Source organism: Odontesthes bonariensis, chromosome 14, assembly GCF_027942865.1.
Source record: "Odontesthes bonariensis isolate fOdoBon6 chromosome 14, fOdoBon6.hap1, whole genome shotgun sequence".
NCBI classification, from domain to species: Eukaryota; Metazoa; Chordata; class Actinopteri; order Atheriniformes; family Atherinopsidae; genus Odontesthes; species Odontesthes bonariensis.
Window position 1 is genome coordinate 11,686,223 of NC_134519.1, and position 18,931 is coordinate 11,705,153.

The 18,931-nt window shown below is 42.5% G+C and overlaps 1 protein-coding gene across 5 annotated transcripts; it reads right to left on the reverse strand.

Moving 5' to 3' along the window:
- Positions 1 to 28: 28 nt before the first annotated feature.
- On the reverse strand, positions 29 to 18,863 carry usp33 (ubiquitin specific peptidase 33). 5 transcript variants are annotated; one of them, XM_075482863.1, is made up of 24 exons: positions 18,705 to 18,863; positions 14,840 to 14,938; positions 14,626 to 14,679; positions 14,427 to 14,489; positions 12,197 to 12,340; positions 11,848 to 11,956; positions 10,373 to 10,442; positions 8,975 to 9,088; positions 8,697 to 8,775; positions 7,168 to 7,612; positions 6,923 to 7,057; positions 6,618 to 6,730; positions 6,202 to 6,374; positions 6,025 to 6,095; positions 5,905 to 5,938; positions 5,725 to 5,770; positions 5,443 to 5,623; positions 5,163 to 5,289; positions 4,848 to 5,017; positions 3,062 to 3,143; positions 2,848 to 2,956; positions 2,090 to 2,192; positions 1,360 to 1,428; positions 29 to 1,201 (listed from the first exon to the last, which is right to left on the reverse strand). In XM_075482863.1, exons 2-24 carry the CDS (start codon positions 14,921 to 14,923, stop codon positions 1,044 to 1,046), a joined length of 2,733 nt encoding a protein of 910 aa, XP_075338978.1. In that variant the 5' UTR covers positions 14,924 to 14,938; positions 18,705 to 18,863; the 3' UTR covers positions 29 to 1,043. The 5 variants fall into 5 exon arrangements, with proteins under 5 accessions (XP_075338978.1, XP_075338974.1, XP_075338976.1 ...); XM_075482859.1 differs by having other exon boundaries at positions 6,618 to 6,733; XM_075482861.1 differs by lacking the exon at positions 18,705 to 18,863 and adding an exon at positions 17,135 to 17,244 and having other exon boundaries at positions 6,618 to 6,733.
- Between the last annotated feature and the right edge of the window lie 68 nt (positions 18,864 to 18,931).

Below are 18,931 nucleotides of genomic sequence, written 5' to 3' on the forward strand. Positions count from 1 at the left end.
GGTGACAAAATCAAGGGGGCGGTGTTCATTATATTTTCATCAAGTTTTAATAGTGTCAGCCAGCAAAAGTAAGGATAGATCTCACTTAAATGCAGAAACTTGGGAGTACAGCATTCAGTTGACCCATCAGCCAGCACATTAAGCAATTCCATGCCCATACACAAAAATAATGCCTTTAATTAATTAGATTGCTGATTACATACTACAATCATATCTATGGCTGTACAATTTAGTGAAGATAGATCATGATTGCGTGCACATTTTGCATTTACATGCAGTTACATGTGATGTTAAACTGTGCTTGAGTGTTAAGCATGCATTCATTACAGTCTGCCTGCCACATTTTTTCAACAAAATTGGAAAAAAAAAAAAAAAAAAAACTACTGACATATTAAATTACTCAAGTGTTGAGTATTGACCAACATACTACCAGTATTGATACATTCAAATACAAACCAGACATCTGCGTGGAGCATGCCAATTTGTACGTCTACAGAACAGTGCAAAACACAGTCATTCCTGAGACTAGTCAGAAATTAGTCCCTTCATAACCTTTTGATATTAAATCACTTTAAAGAGTCACATTTTGCTCTCCCTACCATTCAGTGGACAATTTTCTTTTTTACAACACGAAAAAAAAAAATGCGTGCTATATCTACAGCTAGATGTCTTGTGATTCATCAATATCAGCAACACGTGAACATACAGTATGTGCTCGTTTGGTCAAGAAGAAGAAAAAAAACAAAAGAAATATGGCATTCAGAGGAAATTTTAGCTGCACATAATTTAAATGCTTGGTTCTGAAAAATAACCAGACACGTGAGTTCTACAGTGCTAATAGAAATTTAAGAGCTCTTTATACAGATTTGTACAACACGACAAACCTTTTGCAGACTCGTTAAATCCCTCTGTCAAAGGCTGTCGCGTAGCAGGGAAGATGAGGTCCTTTGCTTGAACGCGTTTGAAATAAAAGTGCAAAATAAAAAGGCTATTCTGTTTTTTTTTATTATGTTTTCCCCCATTGTCTGCCGTCAAGTGCTTGATTAAACAGAGCGCGTCTCCACTTCGATCTTCTCTTCCGACTGCGACGACTCTACTTCCTGGTGGCTGACGTTTGGCCGCACGGTCACGAGAGGACCGCCGCCGTAGATGGAGTGGAGGAAGTTCCACGTCTCCTCAGAGATCTGCCCCGAGTCCGCACCTGCAGGGTAAAAGCAAAGCACAAGCATTTATTTTAATAGCAAAAGTAAAGATGACTTTAAAGAACTTGTTACGTTGCAAGATTTATTTGTTCCTAAATAAAGAATTAGACCTTCATTTTCAGGCAGTGTAAAAGCATTCAAATATAAGTATATGTACCTTGTTTGAGTGTTAAATGGCCGTTCTTGTTCACCGTTATCTTGGAATTATCAATGGGTCCTGGAGGATCTAAGATACAAAAAAAAAAAGAGAGAGAGACAAAGTAACTGTCAAATTAAATTCAAATTATTCCTAATCTTTCCGGAGATATATTTCAAATCCTAACTGACTCAAAGAGCAATAATGTTAAAATGTCACATTTTTCTGACATGCTATGAAAAGCCACTGCTGCTTCCCCATTTGCTACAGAGGGAAAACAAATATTAAAGGAGCAGAAGTCAAAGTAAAAGAAGACGTTTGCAGACGTGTCGGCTACAAGCAGTTATAAATAGATATGACAATGCAGAGCGAGAAGAAAAAAAAGAAAAAAGAAAGAAATCTATTTTGACACTTCACTTTGCTGGAGCAAGAGAGAAGCCCGACTCTGGGGACTGCAGCACATTCTTTGAAGATACATCAAGAGAAAAAAAGGTCTCCACAGTTTCCTTTGAGAATTAGTCGTTTCTGCTAACCAGAGACTTTAGGATCTTCTATTTTTTTTTCCAACCCCCCCCCCCCCCCAAACAGAAAACAAAACAAACTATGTTCCAGCCATTTGTTTTAGAAGACAAATCCACATCAAATTAAATCATCACCACAGCTAGTTTCATGGGGTAAACATGTGACCTTTTTAAGCAGTCATTTAAACAGGACAGGTGGGGGGGGAAGGAAAATACTCCAGTCCAATTACCATTGTCTTTTCCTTTGACAAAGCCCTCCCACTCACGAAACCACTGCATGCTGATGCAGTATATGACCACCGGAGACTCCTCCTCCTGGAACGCCTTGTTCAGCTACAGAGAGGGAGGAAAGAGGGGGGGGGGATGGGGCAGGAGTGAGTGGAAGAGACAAGAGGGGGGAAGAAGGACGGAAAGGGATGGGGGGAGGAGAAAGAGGAGGGGTAGATGGGTGGGAGCAAAAAAAGAAAAAAAATTAAGTGAGGATGAAAGGATTGAGAGGAGAAGAAATGGAAAACCTAATCAATTCTCTCTGGTAGTTATTCCAATTAGAGGACAGTGTTAACACCACAGTGCACCAATTTCATCTTTCACAGAAATAACACAATCCCTGCTCTTTCACTCTGCGTGTTGGCTCACTGGAGCTTTTCCTTTTCTTTTAATTTATCTCCACTCCGAGCAGCCATTGTGTGAGTGGGCACACCGAGCAGGCATTAACAGCTACATCTGTCTCAATGCATTCGTGGTAAGGCTTTTATCTGGCTCACGCCTCTCATCTGCTGTCGGGGTGTGGAGCACCAACACATGCAGCCCATCAAGTGGTTAAACAGACTGGAGAATAGGTCTATATACACCCATTAGTTGTGGCTGCGCAGAGGCAGAGAATACATCATCATTCACACCAGGGTTTTTTTTTTTTTTATTGCGTCTGGAAGAGGCTGCTTGGGCAGTCACCTTCACAGCCTTTTAAGTAAATGGATGCTGAGCTCACCCTGACGAACATGTCCAGCTCGGATTTGCGCCGTTTTTCTAGTTTTTCTATCTCGATCTGACACGTGTGGCAGACGTACAGGTGGTTAACAGCTGGGCCCCCACCGTACCTGCAAGCAACAGCACACAGAAGAAAAGATGAAATGAATTCAGAGGGGAAGTCATCCTGATACTGCAAGATCTGAATATGTGTACAGCCTGTCGGCTGTGTGTACCTGCTGTAAAGGTGATCCCACACGTTCTGTGGCAGCATCACCACCAGATCATCGATGTACGTCGCTTTGTTGGGTGGCACGCCTGATGAAACACGTTGGAACATCAGACGTCACATCTCAAAAGTAACGGTTGTGTGTAGACACGTTTAACAGAGTAACAGATCGGGTAAGGAAGTGTAGCTAATCAGAAATCCTCGAGTTACGGCCTTTCGTTACATGTCAATTCATCATTCTTCTCATTTCTCCCACGGCATCCGTCACCAGAGAAAAGCTCCCCAAAACCAGGTGTCCGACCGCCCCAAATAATAATACAAAAATAATAATACCTCAAATAATACAAAAGGTGGACAAATTTAAAAATAACACCACAATGAACAGTCCTTCAGATTACATTTCAGTTTGCTTATCATGGATATTAGCCCTCAGCCTGCCGAAACATGTTGTTTAATGTCTTTTTTTTCTTTATAATATCGCTGGATCGTGGATGGGGCTTTCCATAGGATTCGAAAATCAAACCAATACTCCAATGAAAGCCACTATAGAGGGTCTAATATGTTTGAGCTCAACGTTTCCAGTTTTTCCTGGTTCTTATGAGCTGCCCCTTTTATTGAAATTTCATGTCAAATTGCTTGCTCGACAGTTTCGTTGTACCCTGTTGTGCAATGACAATAAAGCCTGTTCTATTTTTCTATTCTTAATGTAACCTGCAAGGACTCAGAAGCCTTAGCTAATCCACTTTCTTTAATGATTTATAGGACGTAGCTGAACCTTAATAATTAAACATCTGTTAAATATATGTTGAATGAATTTCTTTCATAACAACCTGGTAATCAAGTTGATGGGCACAAAATCTATCCGTCAGTGAACAGTCAGGTTGGTGCATCTTGGAAAGTCCCCAAAACTCAAAATATACACAACTCCCCTTTAATATGGAATTATGTCATCTTATTGATTTATAAGACATTAACACCCAGAAATCTTAAGAAACAGCAAAGAGTGACAGCAGATACGTCTTCAGCACAGTGAGTCCTTAAATTCTTGTCTTTTACCTGAGATGGTTCAAATTTAACTGACCATTTAAAGGCTAAATAACTTATCGTTTCCTCTTAAAAAAATATGTTCAACCACCATTATAAGACCATTTATCTTTTTAATATATATATTCATTTTTTTGTTGTCACAGCCTGCCAGAAACAACATATCTGGGTGTACACTTGGACAGGTAAGTGAAAATAAGCTGCCATCCTTTCAGACTCAAAAGAAAACAACTGGTTGTTCTGCCACAAAGCAATCACTGTTTCGCTGCACTGATATGATCTCGGTTTATGTCCCTGACAAGCCAGTTAGAGCTGGGGGGGTGCAAATAAGGAGGAAACAACCTTCAGGTGTATGGTTGCACAAGGAAACGTATTCCCAGTTGCCACTTTATCAGATTTTTGTTTTCCTACTTCCTTTTCAGCTCTAAAACTTCAACAGCCCACTGATGACAGAGCCCAGCTGCACCAACCCTTTTAAGATATTTCCTTCTTCTGTGCAAAAAGAAGAAAGAAGGATCATCTGCAAAGCAAGCAGTTAAAACCGTTTGGAACCTGCTGTGCCATGAAGGAAAGGCAACGCACTCTTTGTGGAAATCAAAAAATCCCCACCAACAATTAAATTAAAGGCCGTGCTAAAGAGGGCAAACCGCAGCTTCCCACAAACTATTTGGACACAGGACAAAAAAAAAAAAAAAAAAAAAGGGCAATTTGACCTCGGAGCGGTTTCAGTATGGAAATGTCATACGCACCTCCGTGCACGCACAGAAAGTCATCATTGGAAATGGGCCCCGGCTCAGCAAAGGTCTTGAACTTGTTAAGCCACTGGCGGGAGATGTAGAACTGCAGCAGGCTGGGCTCCATCATGTTGAATAAGCCCGACACCCTCCTACGTTCTTTCACCGCGTCCTCGTTGCTCTTTCTGTGACAGAAAGGGAACACATTAATCAGACATGAGAATATCAAACCAGCACACTGAATCTTAAAGTGCTAGAGTGATAAATGAGCACTTGTGTACAAATGTGGAGTAGAAAGTGGAAATGCTGATGTCTAATTTGCTGGCTTACTTATAGAAGAGCACATAAGCTTCAGCATTCTGGACACAGGACTCGGACACCTCGGTCACGCTTTGGTCATCGAACTCATACCACAGATTGTTCATATCGTTCCTGCAGTATGCTATGTAGTGGCCACCTGGAACAGGACGAAGAGGGATGTGTGAGAGCAGCATTCAAAAGTACGTGTGAATCTTATGTACAGGCTTATAAATGCAGGACGCTCGTAAATGCCAACTGATGGCAGCTGCCCCAGTCTCCCGCAGAAAGGGGAGGAACCGTGCGCACTCACTGCTGGCAGTGCCGTGGTGACAGATGACTGACAGCAGGTCGTAGTTGGTGGTCTGGGCGGAGCCGTCTTTGGCCAGAAAAGGCTGCAGATCCAGGCCCTCGAGTGGAAAAGACACGTGGGTGCTTATCTTGGTGGAGAACATCAGTTCGTGTCTGAAGCGCTTCAGGTGAACACACAGGGTCTGCAGCAGAGAGGTAGAACGTTCGGTCAGAATGTTTCACAGAGTGGATGTGGGTTTTTGTTTTTTTCATTATTACATGAATGACCAGGAATTGTCTGTACCTCGGGCAGATTTTGCATTTTACAAAATTTGACTCCATTTCGCAATCTAAAAGGAGAGGAAAACAAAAAAGAGGAGAGGAAATCATTACAGGTCTATTTGCTGTTTTCAATTACCCATAACTGCAAAAAATTAATTACAGAACTATTTATTCGTAAGCGAAGGCAGCCAAAATGACTCACTTTTTGCATTTTTCACAGCTGTACATATTGTCTCCTAGGAAACAAGAAACACACAGTTATTGAGGCATCAATCTTTGTGTTTGTGTTAAAAAGAACACATTTTTGACCCCATTCGCTCACCCTTTAGTTCATCTCTGGCAAAGAAAGCTGCAAGACAGTCTTGTAGCGTAACCACCGGACCCCAGAACCAGCTAGGAAATAAACAGAGTTGTTTATATAACATTAATAGTATCTTATGAGATATATTAGATTAATATCTGATGTATATTAAACATAGAGCATGTTTTACACACACACCTCTTAATGTACTCCATGACAAATGCTATCCATCCTTGAGGTGCATAAGCTTCCCCACAGGAGCCAGCTTTTACCAGGGAGGTCTGGTGGGTGGATGAGTGGAGCTTGGCCAGGTCTTCCTTCCCCGGAATGGGCAACGAAATATCCTGGAAGTTCTCCAGGGTCACAGACACCTGACATCCACAGACCGCAGAGACAGTAAAGCTCCAGCTATGGTCACATTGTTGCAGAATATCATCCTTACAATCAATATCCAATTATAATCCAAAGTTTATAAGGACACCAGAGCTGACCAATCGTACCAATAACACAATGTCCCAGTATTGAGTGTCACCCTGCTGTTACACCCTGACTTTCAAGGCCAGTGGGAATGCAGAGAGGTGTAACGCACTCTAAAACTTAACGGATCCACTTACCCGATCGCAGGTGAGGCACTGAACTGAGCTGACAATGGTCCCATCAAAGACATCCGAAATGACACTGCAGTATTTCTTCTGACGCTTGTTCTTTGGCGGGGTGAATGTGGTAACTGCTGTTGGAGGGCACAGAGGCAGAAGAAATGTGAGAATACCGATTTACAGTTCAGTATGTCAAAGACAAAGACAGATGGGATATTGTTACCGCCCTACTCTCCTTACAGTACCAGCTTTCAATTTGGACATGACTGCATCTGATTCGCGTGAATTCACCATCTAACCTCTAACCAACAAAAGCTCGGTACCTTTTTTGTGCGCGGGGTTCAGGCCGGGCCAGCCAGACGCAGCTTTGGGTGGGCTGCTGGACATTTTGTGTCCTTCCATGGGGACTGGACTTTGTCGTCTTGTGGTGTTGGATATTTGGATATCTGGAAAGCAATCTGGCAGAAGGAGGACCGGGTTTTAGGTTGTTAAATCAATACTAAATATCCAAAAGTCAGGTGTGCAATTAAATAAAAAGATGAGAAGGAATGTTAGCCGACATTCTTACCCGATGATCTGCCTTGGACCTTGATGGCTCCTTGGCTGCTGATAATGGGTGGGGTCTCAGTGGTGGTGTCGACATCTTTGTCGATGTCCGCCCCAGTGCTTCCGCCCATAACACCGTTAACGCTACAGCGGTAAAGATCATTAATCATGTTCTTCTCCTTCTGCCACTCCCTGTTGGCCTGGATCTCATCCTGCTCAGGAATCAGCATCTCCGCTTCGTTGGTGTCGTCCATCACCACATTCCCACCCTGCACCTCTTTATCGGCCCTCTCACTGCTGCCGCAGGACTCGCACGACTGGAAGTCATTGTCCGACTGGCTGTGGTGGTCCTCCTCGGGGCCATCATCGACGGTGATGCCGTTGAGCTGGTCACAGGACTCTGGAAGCGGCTCCTTCAGCTCCTCGTGAAGTTGATCCATCAAGCAGCGCAGAAATTCCTGCGAGTCCTTAAAGGTCCAGTTGGGACAAAAATGCAAACAGTTAGATTAAGCTGCAAATAATATGGTTGGGGGGGGGGGGGGTCACTGTAGTCTGGGGGAGAAGAAAAAGTTAATTCCCTCTCAAATAAAAAAAAAAAAATCATTACAGTCTAAACTACAAAGAGAGTAAAGCTTCCCCATGGCCAATCTTTTTTAAATTAGACACAACAACCCCTTCACCTGCTTGTTCATCCCAATTCTGGATCACTAAATCCGAAACCCAACACTCATGAATGTGTAATCAAATTCAACGAACCTCAGAAATCCAATCTACCTCTTCAAGCCAAATTAACTCTCCCAGGAGCTGGAATGTTAACTTCATTCATAGCAATGGAAAATCCAAAGCTGTGCAGCCCAGCGTGGCGTGACAAATGAATATTCCTCAGCTAACTCCTCTAAACAAACACTGGCAAGCCTAGAGGAAAGAGGCAAATTTATCATTTCACCGTTCAGGCTCACAAAACTCTGTCTTGCAGGCACTGGCCGAAGACAATCAGTGCTTCAGTTTAACATCTCTTAAAACCCATGATGTCTGTAATGCATTAACTTCGCTTTCAAGCACCACACGGAATCAAATCAAGCGTTTGCTCTTTGGGCAAAATGTGTTTGTGTGTGTGTGTGTGTGTGTGTGTGTGTGTGTGTGTGTGTGTGTGTGTGTGTGTGTGTGTGTGTTAAAAAAACCTGGAAGGCCCCTTTTCTGATTTAAGCTAATGTAATTCTGTAGAGAACGACTAGAATAAAGTGACATGAAGTGGTGTGAAATAAAAGAGACTGATTAAGATTTGGGACAACTTAAAACTTTGGGGTCGGAGCAGTAACAACAACCAGCTTGGCACACATTTCACGCTCAGAGGGGAAGCCTCAGAAAGACAAAAACTTCAGTTACAGACCTACTGCTGTATCATAACAGGCAGAGCAATACACCCACACAATGGCTGATCAATTTTTACACTTTAACACTGCTGAACGACTCTAGTTTTTTTTGTAGGATTAAAAAAAAAAAAAAAAAAAAAAAGGTAATCTATCCATTTCATCTTCTGGGATGACCCACCTGCTGAGAATACCCTCTAAACATGGGGTTTATGGCTTTGATCCCCTGGAACAAGTTGGTCGGGACCACATAGGAGGGTCTGCAATGTGAGAAAACACATCCTACTTTAAAAAATAATAAAAGAGTACAGGTGCCATCATAAAGTAAAGGTGGCTTCTATAAAAATCTTATTCTGACAGGCAGAATAAAATGTGGCTTGTGGGTAAATAGGTTGATATATATATAATGCTTTAAAAGACAACTGACGGGGGCAACAACAGAGAAAGTGACACGCCTACCTGTTCTTGTTCCACAAGTCAGAAACCAGCTTCTGGTAGCTTTTGCAGAGAGCAGGCTTCTTGTCTGTTCTCACCAGGCCACCGCATTCAAGAAAAAATTGTGTCAAGGGCGGGCTGTGGTGGGAAAAAGGGATGGATGTGTTATATTTAGGAAAACACAAGATGTTAGCCAATATCTTCTTTAAAGAAAATAAGAAACAGAAAGAGAGTTACTGTCCGATGATATGATTACCACCTCATTTTGAAAAACACGACTGTACATTAACAGTTTTTTGTCGCACATTTCCAAATAGTTGTTTTTTCGTGCAACAATGTGAATTTTTTGTTCCCACAAACATAGATGTTGCACAAAAAAAGAAAATGAATGAGAGACGAGACCCGCCGAGGTTTAAGCTTGAATTTCTCCAAAAATACGATCTCTACTCTGTATCCTTTGCTCATCTCATTACATTCTTATTTCACTTGCAGACCGATATCACATATTCCCAGATGTACTTTTGACCATGCGAGAAAAGCCCCGACACAGCCGAGAGTTGAAGGACATGAAAACAACTGAGAGAAAGAAAGAAAAAAAAAATCTGCTGAGGGGATTTCATTTGACGGATACAGAATGGACAGGAATTTGCAAGAATGAGACAAAGTACGGAATGAATAAAGCATGAAGAGCTCCTGCTTTTGGCAAGACAGAAGTCGTTCGGACTGAATAATGACCCAGCGGTAACTGAGAGGAACACAAATAGACATCAAAGGAAAGTTTGGAAAAAGGTCCCTCCTCCTGCAGCTGCGTGACTAAGATCCTCCTGAATTTGGAATGTGATTTAGATTGCAAATTTTGACCCACATCATCAGCAAAACCTCATGGGTGGATGGTTTTAGAAAAGGGGGAACTAGTTTTGTTGTGTGTGTGTGTGTGTGTGTGTGTGTGTGTGAACAACAGAATAAGCACAAGGTAAAGTCACGAAGCAGCTGAACGGAGCTCAAATTTAAATCACCGAAACCATTGATCCAAACATGACGAATCAGACGGGACAATAACAAAGGGGCAGAGTGGAAGAGGAGCAGTGGAGGGGCCAAAAGGGAAAGACGGGAGAAGAAGAAGCACCAGAAGAGATGGGGAACGAGTTGGTGTTGATTTGTAACACAAGAGTCTACAGGGAACTACAAAAGGCCATTTCTGGCAGATCAAATGGTGCACTGCACCAATTCTCACTCAGTCATCGTTCTCCCTAATGAACTCAGCCGTGGTCATTTCTCACAGTAAGCAAGAAACAGAGAGTGATCAGAACAGCTAAAGGCTCCGGGAAAAAAAACAAAGGTGGCATAAAAGTGTGGCCAGTGGGATGCAAGTAACATGAAGATACATGGCAGGGAGCATTGAAAAGTTGATGTGGGTCTCACCAGTTGGACAGGGCCTGCAGGGCGGCGTTCATGTAGCAGGTGTTGCCTATATTCTTCAGCCCCGTCAGGCCTGAAGGAGACAGAGCACAACCGGGAGGTTAAAACAAGCCTCTCAGCAAACGCTTGTACACTTTGATGGCAGATGTGAAGCGTCTGCATGTTGACCCAGACACATGCCATTTCAGGGATTAATATTTCACAGCAGGAGCAGAGAAAGGGGCGACCTGCTGGAGTCTCGCTCAGCTGACGTGGTTGGTGGACTCCAAACCTACAATACTGATATTTCTGACTTGTACCATTATTCTTTGCCCCATTTCTGTTTTCAGTGTGCCATATATGGAACTACTATTGAATACAATATCTGTGCTCACCCCTGCACCCACTGAGAAGGGGGGATAACCGGTTTTGAAGATCTTTAATCGTGTATGAGCAGCCTATTCTGCAGATAATATTACACGTCAAAGCTTAGCTACTCCACCTCATGGTCACGTGATCCATGTTTGTGGCAAATGGAATTGTGGCAGTGACCAATGGCCTTGCTTTAGCAACACCACATGAGGTTTAAGACGACATCTCACAGCACTGAGGGAACAATACAGTTTACACTGGTGACTTTGTTTAAGCCCAGAGCTACCCTGCTGCAAGCAGTCCTACTTCTGAGATTGTAATATAAGCGAAGGGACAGATAAAGCTGAATTTTTCATCTGTACTTCAGAGACACTGTAGAGGCCCCTGATGCTGCGCACACTGTGGTGTCATGAGATGACAATCCAATGTAGCGGCTCGAAATCAAGTGGAGAAAGTTTATTATATTCATGGTTGGAATGGGGTTTCAGCTGGTTGCTATGATAAAACCGTTAGAAGATCTGAGGAGCAGGGTGAGGCAACACATGAGCCGTTTTTTTTTTTTTTCCCCCCCATCAGCTCCAGTTCTTTGAAGTCTGCTCGGTTTGCAAAGCCGTTTACGATCGAAATTTACCGTCCTTTTCAATTCCAATCAGAGCCTTCGCTTTGAACTCAGCCGATTGCTCTGCTCCCCGTGTTTGAGGTGTTCATTTTTAATCACGTGAAACTTGAATTAAAAGATGATGGAAATGTAATTAAACTTAAATCACTTCGCTGACTTTAAAAGTGTTCGTTCATTTGTAAACCGACTGGAAAGAAACGGCAGCCGTGTTCAGCCGACTCTTGATCAGACTGTGTAACATGAATACCAAAAGAGATGATGATGTTTCCATCATTTAGACGTTTATTTTCCTGATATATTTGTTGGTCGAGAAGCAGATGCTTGACACTACATTTGATATCACTCGGTGTTCATTTGCAGCACAAATCCTACGCGTGAGCAGATTTTATAAACACCAAAAACTTCAACATAACATGATGAGCATATATTTTCTTATGCATAACTAAACTCAACTGTGCTCTTTGTGTTATTCATTAAAAAAAAAAAGACATGATCTGCAAACGCTCACCTCTGGCACGCAGGTCGTCCTCCTCCTCAGTCTCCATGTCCAGGTCTTCACAGCCTCCATTAGAGGGCACTCTCAGAGAGGTTGGGCTCACAGGGGACCTGCTGTTATCCTGGAGCAACGGGCACACACAGACATCATCGTGAAAACCTCACAGAGTAAGTGAATAACCCCAGTGTCAGTGTGACTAAGCTTCTCGTAAAGTCTGCAGTCATCAAGTGATTATGCAGTAAACTAAGCTTGTGGCATAAACCAAAGCCATTCTGCAGAATTTGTTGCTAAACCTGCTTCCTGGTTCAAACCAACAACAAATAAGCCGTAGCTGTGAGATACTCGTCGAGGGAAATGTTACCTGACTGGTGTTGGGCGGTAAAGGGAGAGGTTTGGCGTTGGGTGAGTGAGGACCCAGTTTACGTTCCAGGAAAACCTCCTTGCCACAGGCGTAGCACCACACTCGAAGCGTGGTCAGATTCACCGTGAGATTGTGCCTCGTCTCCTGGTGAACAGACATAGATTGTTTAAACAAAGTGAAACAAGAGAACACTGTTAATATTTAGCAAAGAACAGCTGATCCTCCTGTTTCTTTAATGCTTAAAAACTACGTATACAGACTAAACTGTTACTCAGAGTTTAGTATCACCGATGGTCAACCTTAACAGGAGTTTTTTTTTATTGGATAAAAGCAAATGTTTCCACTCCAGTGAATTAAACTCAAAATGTTACAGTATGACTTTATTTTATTTTTACTTTTAAATCAAGAAAATAGTGACATTTCAATTTCGACAACAAGCACATAATCCACCTTGATGAGGTGTCAAATCATCGTCTTAACGCAGCACTTAAGTTACAGGTGGAGGCAGATGGGTGCTGCAGAGGAAACATGGCTGTTCTCTTGACCCACTGCCGCTCTGAAAAAAACACCAGCTGCCTGGCAGATTGACACGAGACCGAACGTGAGCAGCAGCCGACCAGCAGACTCTGTATTATTCATCACGCCTGCATTAGCCTTTACCCTGCAGGGCGGGGCCGATGTGACACACCAGAACTTCCCCGTTTAAATATTTCATGAAGCGAAATATACCAAGCAGAGCATTAATAAAAATGCTAAATTTATAGGACAAATGTTCTTATTAACCCAGATAGTATTCTAACTCAGATTACATTTTGCCATCAACTGAAATGATTCGCTCCGCAGCAGGCGCGCACACTAAGAATAATACTTGAGAAAGAGGGAACAATGTAGTAAAACCTGTCTGACCATCTCAACAGCTTTTGTTATGCGCACAAATATTTTACCCAAAATAAACACAGATAAAACCTTTTTCTTTGTGAGCAGCGCTGGCGTCAGTGTAACATCTGCCGCAGTGTGCAATCTTCTTAAGAAGCAGGTTGGTCCTTAAAAACACTCAGCTGCTGGGTCTACTGTCCTCTTGTCGAGATGATCGCATCACTGAATTTGCAGAATTTCACAGAGCAAAAAAACAACAAAACTGTCTACTTTCAAAGCCCGAGGAGCTCGGCAGCAGGGCCCGAGTTTCTTATCTGCAGCGCACAGGAAGATTCTGATCTGGTTTGAGGCGCAGTTTATGGTGCATAATGATGTTTTTAATGACGTTTTAAAAATGAAAACATGCAAATGCTTTTAATTGAACCCTGAGGTGTAGCTTCAACGTCTAATCATGGGAATTAGCAGTAAATCTTAACCTCAAAACTCAGAGATGATCTTTCGTATTCAATCTCAGCTCAGTTTGCTTTCCACGCTTAAATTCCTAGACAAAAAAAAAACATCATTGTTGCTTGCAGTGAAGAAAATGAGATTCAAAGGTTTCTTCCCCTCAGGGCTTTCACGCCACTAATTAAGCATTTGCACAAGGTTTAAAGATGCCTTGCAACAAAACCTCCTTACATCTGGAGACAGTAGCACTTCAACAGACCCTTTCTGGACAAGGTTTGGAGCATTGATGTAGGTACCACCAGGCAGAGAAAACTACAGTTGCTTTTTCTTAATTGGCCTTCTATCCTAACCCCATTTGGCTCTAACGTGCTGGGGGAAAAAGCCTTAGTCAACTGTGTGTACCTCAGAGGGTGAGTGAGCTGCAGAGCGGCAGGGAGGAGTAGCTACTGTAACCATGGAGCTGACAGCGCTAGTGAATCTCCCCCACTTCCCAGAGGAATGGCAATTAATAATGGATGATCCACTGCTGAATCTGAACTGAACTGAACGTGGAAGCACAGAGACGGCTTGGTGGCTTTTAACAACACGTGCGCGTCAAAGAGTTCTAAGATGCATATGCAGGCTGTGTGATCAGTGAGAAAAATGTAAAAATAAAAGCAGTACTGGAGGTAGTTTCACTCTAAGCAATGACTCTTGGGATTTTGATGTGGTATTCCTGTCCTGGACTGCCATCTGTGCCTCCTCTGCTTCTCTACTCGAAACCTCCCTCTGTTGGTTTCATCCATTTCCAACTTAACACCACAGTCCACTCTTCATCCCTTTAAGGTGCATCCCTTCAGCTCTCTTTTCCACTTGGTCAGTCATTTCTCAGCTAAAAGACATTTGCAAAAGCTCTGAGATCTCTAACCTGCGAGTGAACAGTGCTGTGGTCGGCGTGAGATTCTCCACAGCCCACATATGCACAGCCATTCTGGAGAGAAAAACAACCACAGGATTCAGACACAACAGTGTAAAAAAAAAAAAAAAAAAAGATTAAGATTAAGTGTTTTGAGGTCGTATTTCGCACAGTCAGATCAACATTTTGTTCCTGGCACGCATCAACTTACCTCCAAACACGCCCACAGATTTGGTCCTCTGACTTTACAGTCTTGGCACTGGCCCTAAAACATATGAAAATGCTCAGGTTAGGAAATAATTTGGAGGAAAATTAGGCCATCATTTCTGAATTAGTCATGCTATGTCATTAAATGACTGAATGCATATATAAGACTGAACAGAAAGAGTGGTAATCTATGTGTCGGTGAATGGGCAGGGTCTCACATGGGACTTCTGTATCAGTTCCTCCTTGGTGATCTCCCCCACGCAGTCCAGGTGGGGGCAGTCGCAGCAGGACGCTGGCGGCATCACTCACAGACGGCTCTGAGGATCCAAAAAAATAAAAAATAACAACATTCAGTTAAAAACCAAAAACCTGCATTTTAAGTTGGGTGACTTCTTGTTTTAAACTAATGTTTATCAACCCAACATCCGATGCTGGACAGAAGAAAATGAGTCGAGGAGCCGCTGAGGACAACAACAGGCGACTGAAACCTGAGCCATCACCACACATGATGAGCTTTTCCATGCCTGCATGACTTAAAAGATCTCTTATCACGCGTCACTGACTTACCAGGCCGTGGATCAAGAACTCAGAACCAGACGTGTCTAAATTCTGTCTCACCCGAATATGTGATGTGCATCCGAACAGCATACCCTGTATTTAGAGCCCTTGTTCTGGTTGTGAGGCACTCAAAAGTACAAGCTGCAACGGCGCAACAGAAACCGTGAGTGTGCGGTATGTAAATGCCTTGTTCGCTTTCCTGATCACTGCCCGCCATGTGTGCAGGTGCTTGATGCATTGACGGGAAAAAAGTCACACCAGTGACGCAGAGCATAAAAATTTATGGTCGCACCCAATTTCCATTACTGGTGGCTAAATGGGAAAGTCGAACTCCAGCCAGCCATGAATCAAACGGGCTTTTCTTTGACCCGTCACTCAGCAGCGAGACGGGAATGCTGAGGAATTACCGACACAAAACTCTAACGTGCAAATAAGCTCAGGCTATCAACCTATTCTTTATTCTTTCCACTGGATGTTTGCAACATTACAACCCTTTCCTTTCACAGCCCTGTTCTTAACTTCCCACCATTAGTGATTTTTTTTTTTAAATAGAATTATCTGTCCTCTGAACTGTAACCGTGAACCCCTGGTCCTCACAGCGGAGGTCAGGACATGCTGCTTCCTTTAATGTGTAACCCTAATAGGCCGTAATTATTGATCACTGTGCAGAGGCAATTAAAATACTAATTATATATTGAGTTTTATAACTAAGCCAGACAACTTACAAACCTTCTGCTGCATAATACGGGCCAAGCAAAAGGATTGAAATAGCAGTCCAAATGAATGATGAATTCCTTCTGTAACTTTATTACCAAAACGGAAGCGTGATAGCTACTCAACAAGACACGCAGTGTACAGTGGAATGACAAGAAACCATTGAGACTTCCTGATATCAGGCGTCTCAACAAGGCCACAAGGTCCCATACCCAAAGAAAACCAGGCACCCACTCAGACAGCCATCATGGGAGTGGGGCACATGCTGGTAGAATGACAGCAGACGTTCACAGGTTACTCAGGGTCCATCGATCTGGAGTTTTTTGTTTGAGAAACTGTTACATCATAAAACAAACGCGCCTCAGTGAGCGCAGGGATCACATGTCCCGCAAGTCATAAATCATAGCAGCACGACACGACAAAGCACCTCTGAAAAAGACAAATAATGGATAGAATGCATTTTACATAATAAAAAAAAAGCATGAAAACGAAAGCACTCCGCTGCATAATACGAATGATGATGCAGTGATAAAGCATTTATCAGCCAGCTAATGCTTTCCAAAAGTCCCCGCAGCTGTTGATATTTCACTCTCTATCCATACTGTACAAGGAGGAAACACAGTATGAAGAGAAAAGACATAATGAATATAACGCCACCTCTCTCTTTTTAATGAAAAGACCTCCTCAGACTTTAAATTTGTATGGCACTCTGTAACAAACAACACACCAGATCGAAAGTCTGGCAACATTTATGCAGGCCTGCAAAGAATTTACATTCAGTTCATCACATTTGAACTGTACTGTACTATCTATATATCTTTCATACCAAGAACGTGCAAGTTTGAGTTGTCTGCAAGCTTATTTGACAACTGACAGGAGGAAATCCTAAAAGAGTTGAAACACAAGAATAACACCCGCTCACATTTCTGTATTTAGGTAATGAGGTGACAGGGTTTTGAGTCGAGAGACGCTGCCTGTTTGCAGCCACAAAGCCCTGCAAAAACAGACATTTAACCACATTGTTTTCGCTAACTTCAGGTCAATTAAGAGATAAGCGTAAACACAGAGAAGCAGTAGACTGAAGTTCACGTTCAGAACGTGCAGGTCCATATGACTGTTTACCCACTTCATCAACACTATCTTATCAGACTGGTTTACACAACATCTTTGCCTTTCAGACAATAATAAACTTAAACATATTGATAAAAGGCAAGGTCAGGCATGTTTTCTCTTTATCTTACCATGCTCCTGTAATTGCCCTGAACTTTGGAAGCATCCGATTAAAAAGGTCAAGTGAAATAAACTCAGCATGCCTCCAGAAATACACACTGACTATTACAGCTAGTACTACACACCAGGAAATTCTGATTAGCCAGTGGTTTCAAGATCAAGCCTGCAGCGACAACGCAATGGAGAGAATATTTATGCAAAACCTCTCACCATCGCAAACTGTCCTTTACGCATCTCCATGGGCAACAGGACAACAGTGGAACGTAAACTAATGCATTTCTTCAAGGACAAATGTCCCGATGCTTTTAACTTGACTTTTTTAACTTTACGGCACATTTAAATGGGAAATATTTCAATTGCTGCTACCACTACAGTTATTCGTTCACTCCAAGATGAACATTTTAAACAACAAATAATCAGACAAGGTTATAAATTACAACACACTGTTAATTATTAAAACCTTTTGGTCTTTGAAGTCTTAAAAGCAGAAGCAAGAGTTCGCTTTTTTTCCTTTCCTCTCCCTTTAATAATTTGACAGCCCCTTCAGATTAATCCGAAATCCCTTCATTTAAAACTGTTTACAGTGTAGTTTAAACTAGCTCCACCTCATGCAGCTACAACACTAACATAACGCTCAATCAAAATAATCTAGGGATAAAAAAATATGATTGTCATTAGGACCAAACCAGTATTTATGCTATGTTACCTCAACTACATTGATGCTATTACTTCTGACTATCACTTGAGCAGTCATTTTCATGCAGGACGTGTGCAAGTGTCATTAATATTTTAGCATTCCTGTGTTTACGTGTGTAAACTTCACGTGAGCACCTTCACCACCTCAGTTAAAGTCGGTACAAAGGGGTCGTACATCCAGGGTGGGGCTTTCACACAAACCACTGCCAGCAAAAAAACGTATTGACCTTTTTAAATTCTATGATTGAGAGTAATGCATTGACAGTAAGAGGCACACACTTGATAAACCAAAGCTAATTTTTATACCCGCGTTTAGTAAAGAGGCTTCCCAAAACAAGTTAACACAAAACACTGGTGAAAATGTGACGTTAGCTACGTTACCTGGTAGCTAGGTATAGTGTGTATGGAGTGCCGTTTTTTATAACTTAAAATCAGCTCTTTTCGGTTTAGGTTTAACGGAGGAATCCGGTTCCTCATTTTCAGATTAAACATCGCAAAATGTAGAAGTGTGTGGCTCTGGCCTTGTCGGCTGCTCCCCAAACCGAGCTGTCAAAGCCAGGCGAGGCACTGACAGCGTCACAAGCTGACTAGCAATATTTCGCTGTTAGCTATAGCCAACTAACAGTAACCGACCATCCCATTAATTTTCAGGTTTGCAACCTAGTCCTAACGTTCACAACTACGTAAAAAAAATAACGCATGGGTGTATTTAAACAAAACATAAATCATTTTTTTAGTGAGATGGTTCCGCGCTGATAAGCATCTCGATTTGAACATGCTAACTGATTAGCCTGCTAACGTCCCTGCTGATCACCGACGACCCCACAGTGACTACACATCGGCAGCTAGCAGGCATCCAAGAATAAGATCAACATCGGTCCTTACCAGCTCAATAACAAGACACGCAGCTTTTTAGGCAGATCCAACTCTTCTAGGTGTATCAGGCATGGAATCAGTCTGTATTCAAAGACATATTTCAGAGGACAATCCTTCCCAGTAGCGAAAAACTATCCTGTCTCCCAGCGTGGTTGCTAACGTTACAACTGTCCCCGCCCCTCTTCCGGTTTAAAAAAAATCATCCCATCCTACTGTACAGTATCTTTTGTTTTCAT

Excerpts from the sequence above, each read along its gene's own strand:
- usp33 (XM_075482859.1), bottom strand. The coding sequence starts at position 14,923 with ATGCCGCCAGCGTCCTGCTGCGACTGCCCCCACCTGGACTGCGTGGGG. Across the intron at positions 8,776-8,974 it reads GACTTGTGGAACAAGAACAG|ACCCTCCTATGTGGTCCCGA; the intron begins GTAGGCGTGTCA and ends CTCACATTGCAG. Across the intron at positions 3,144-4,847 it reads CTTTCTGTGCGTGCACGGAG|GCGTGCCACCCAACAAAGCG; the intron begins GTGCGTATGACA and ends GTGTTTCATCAG.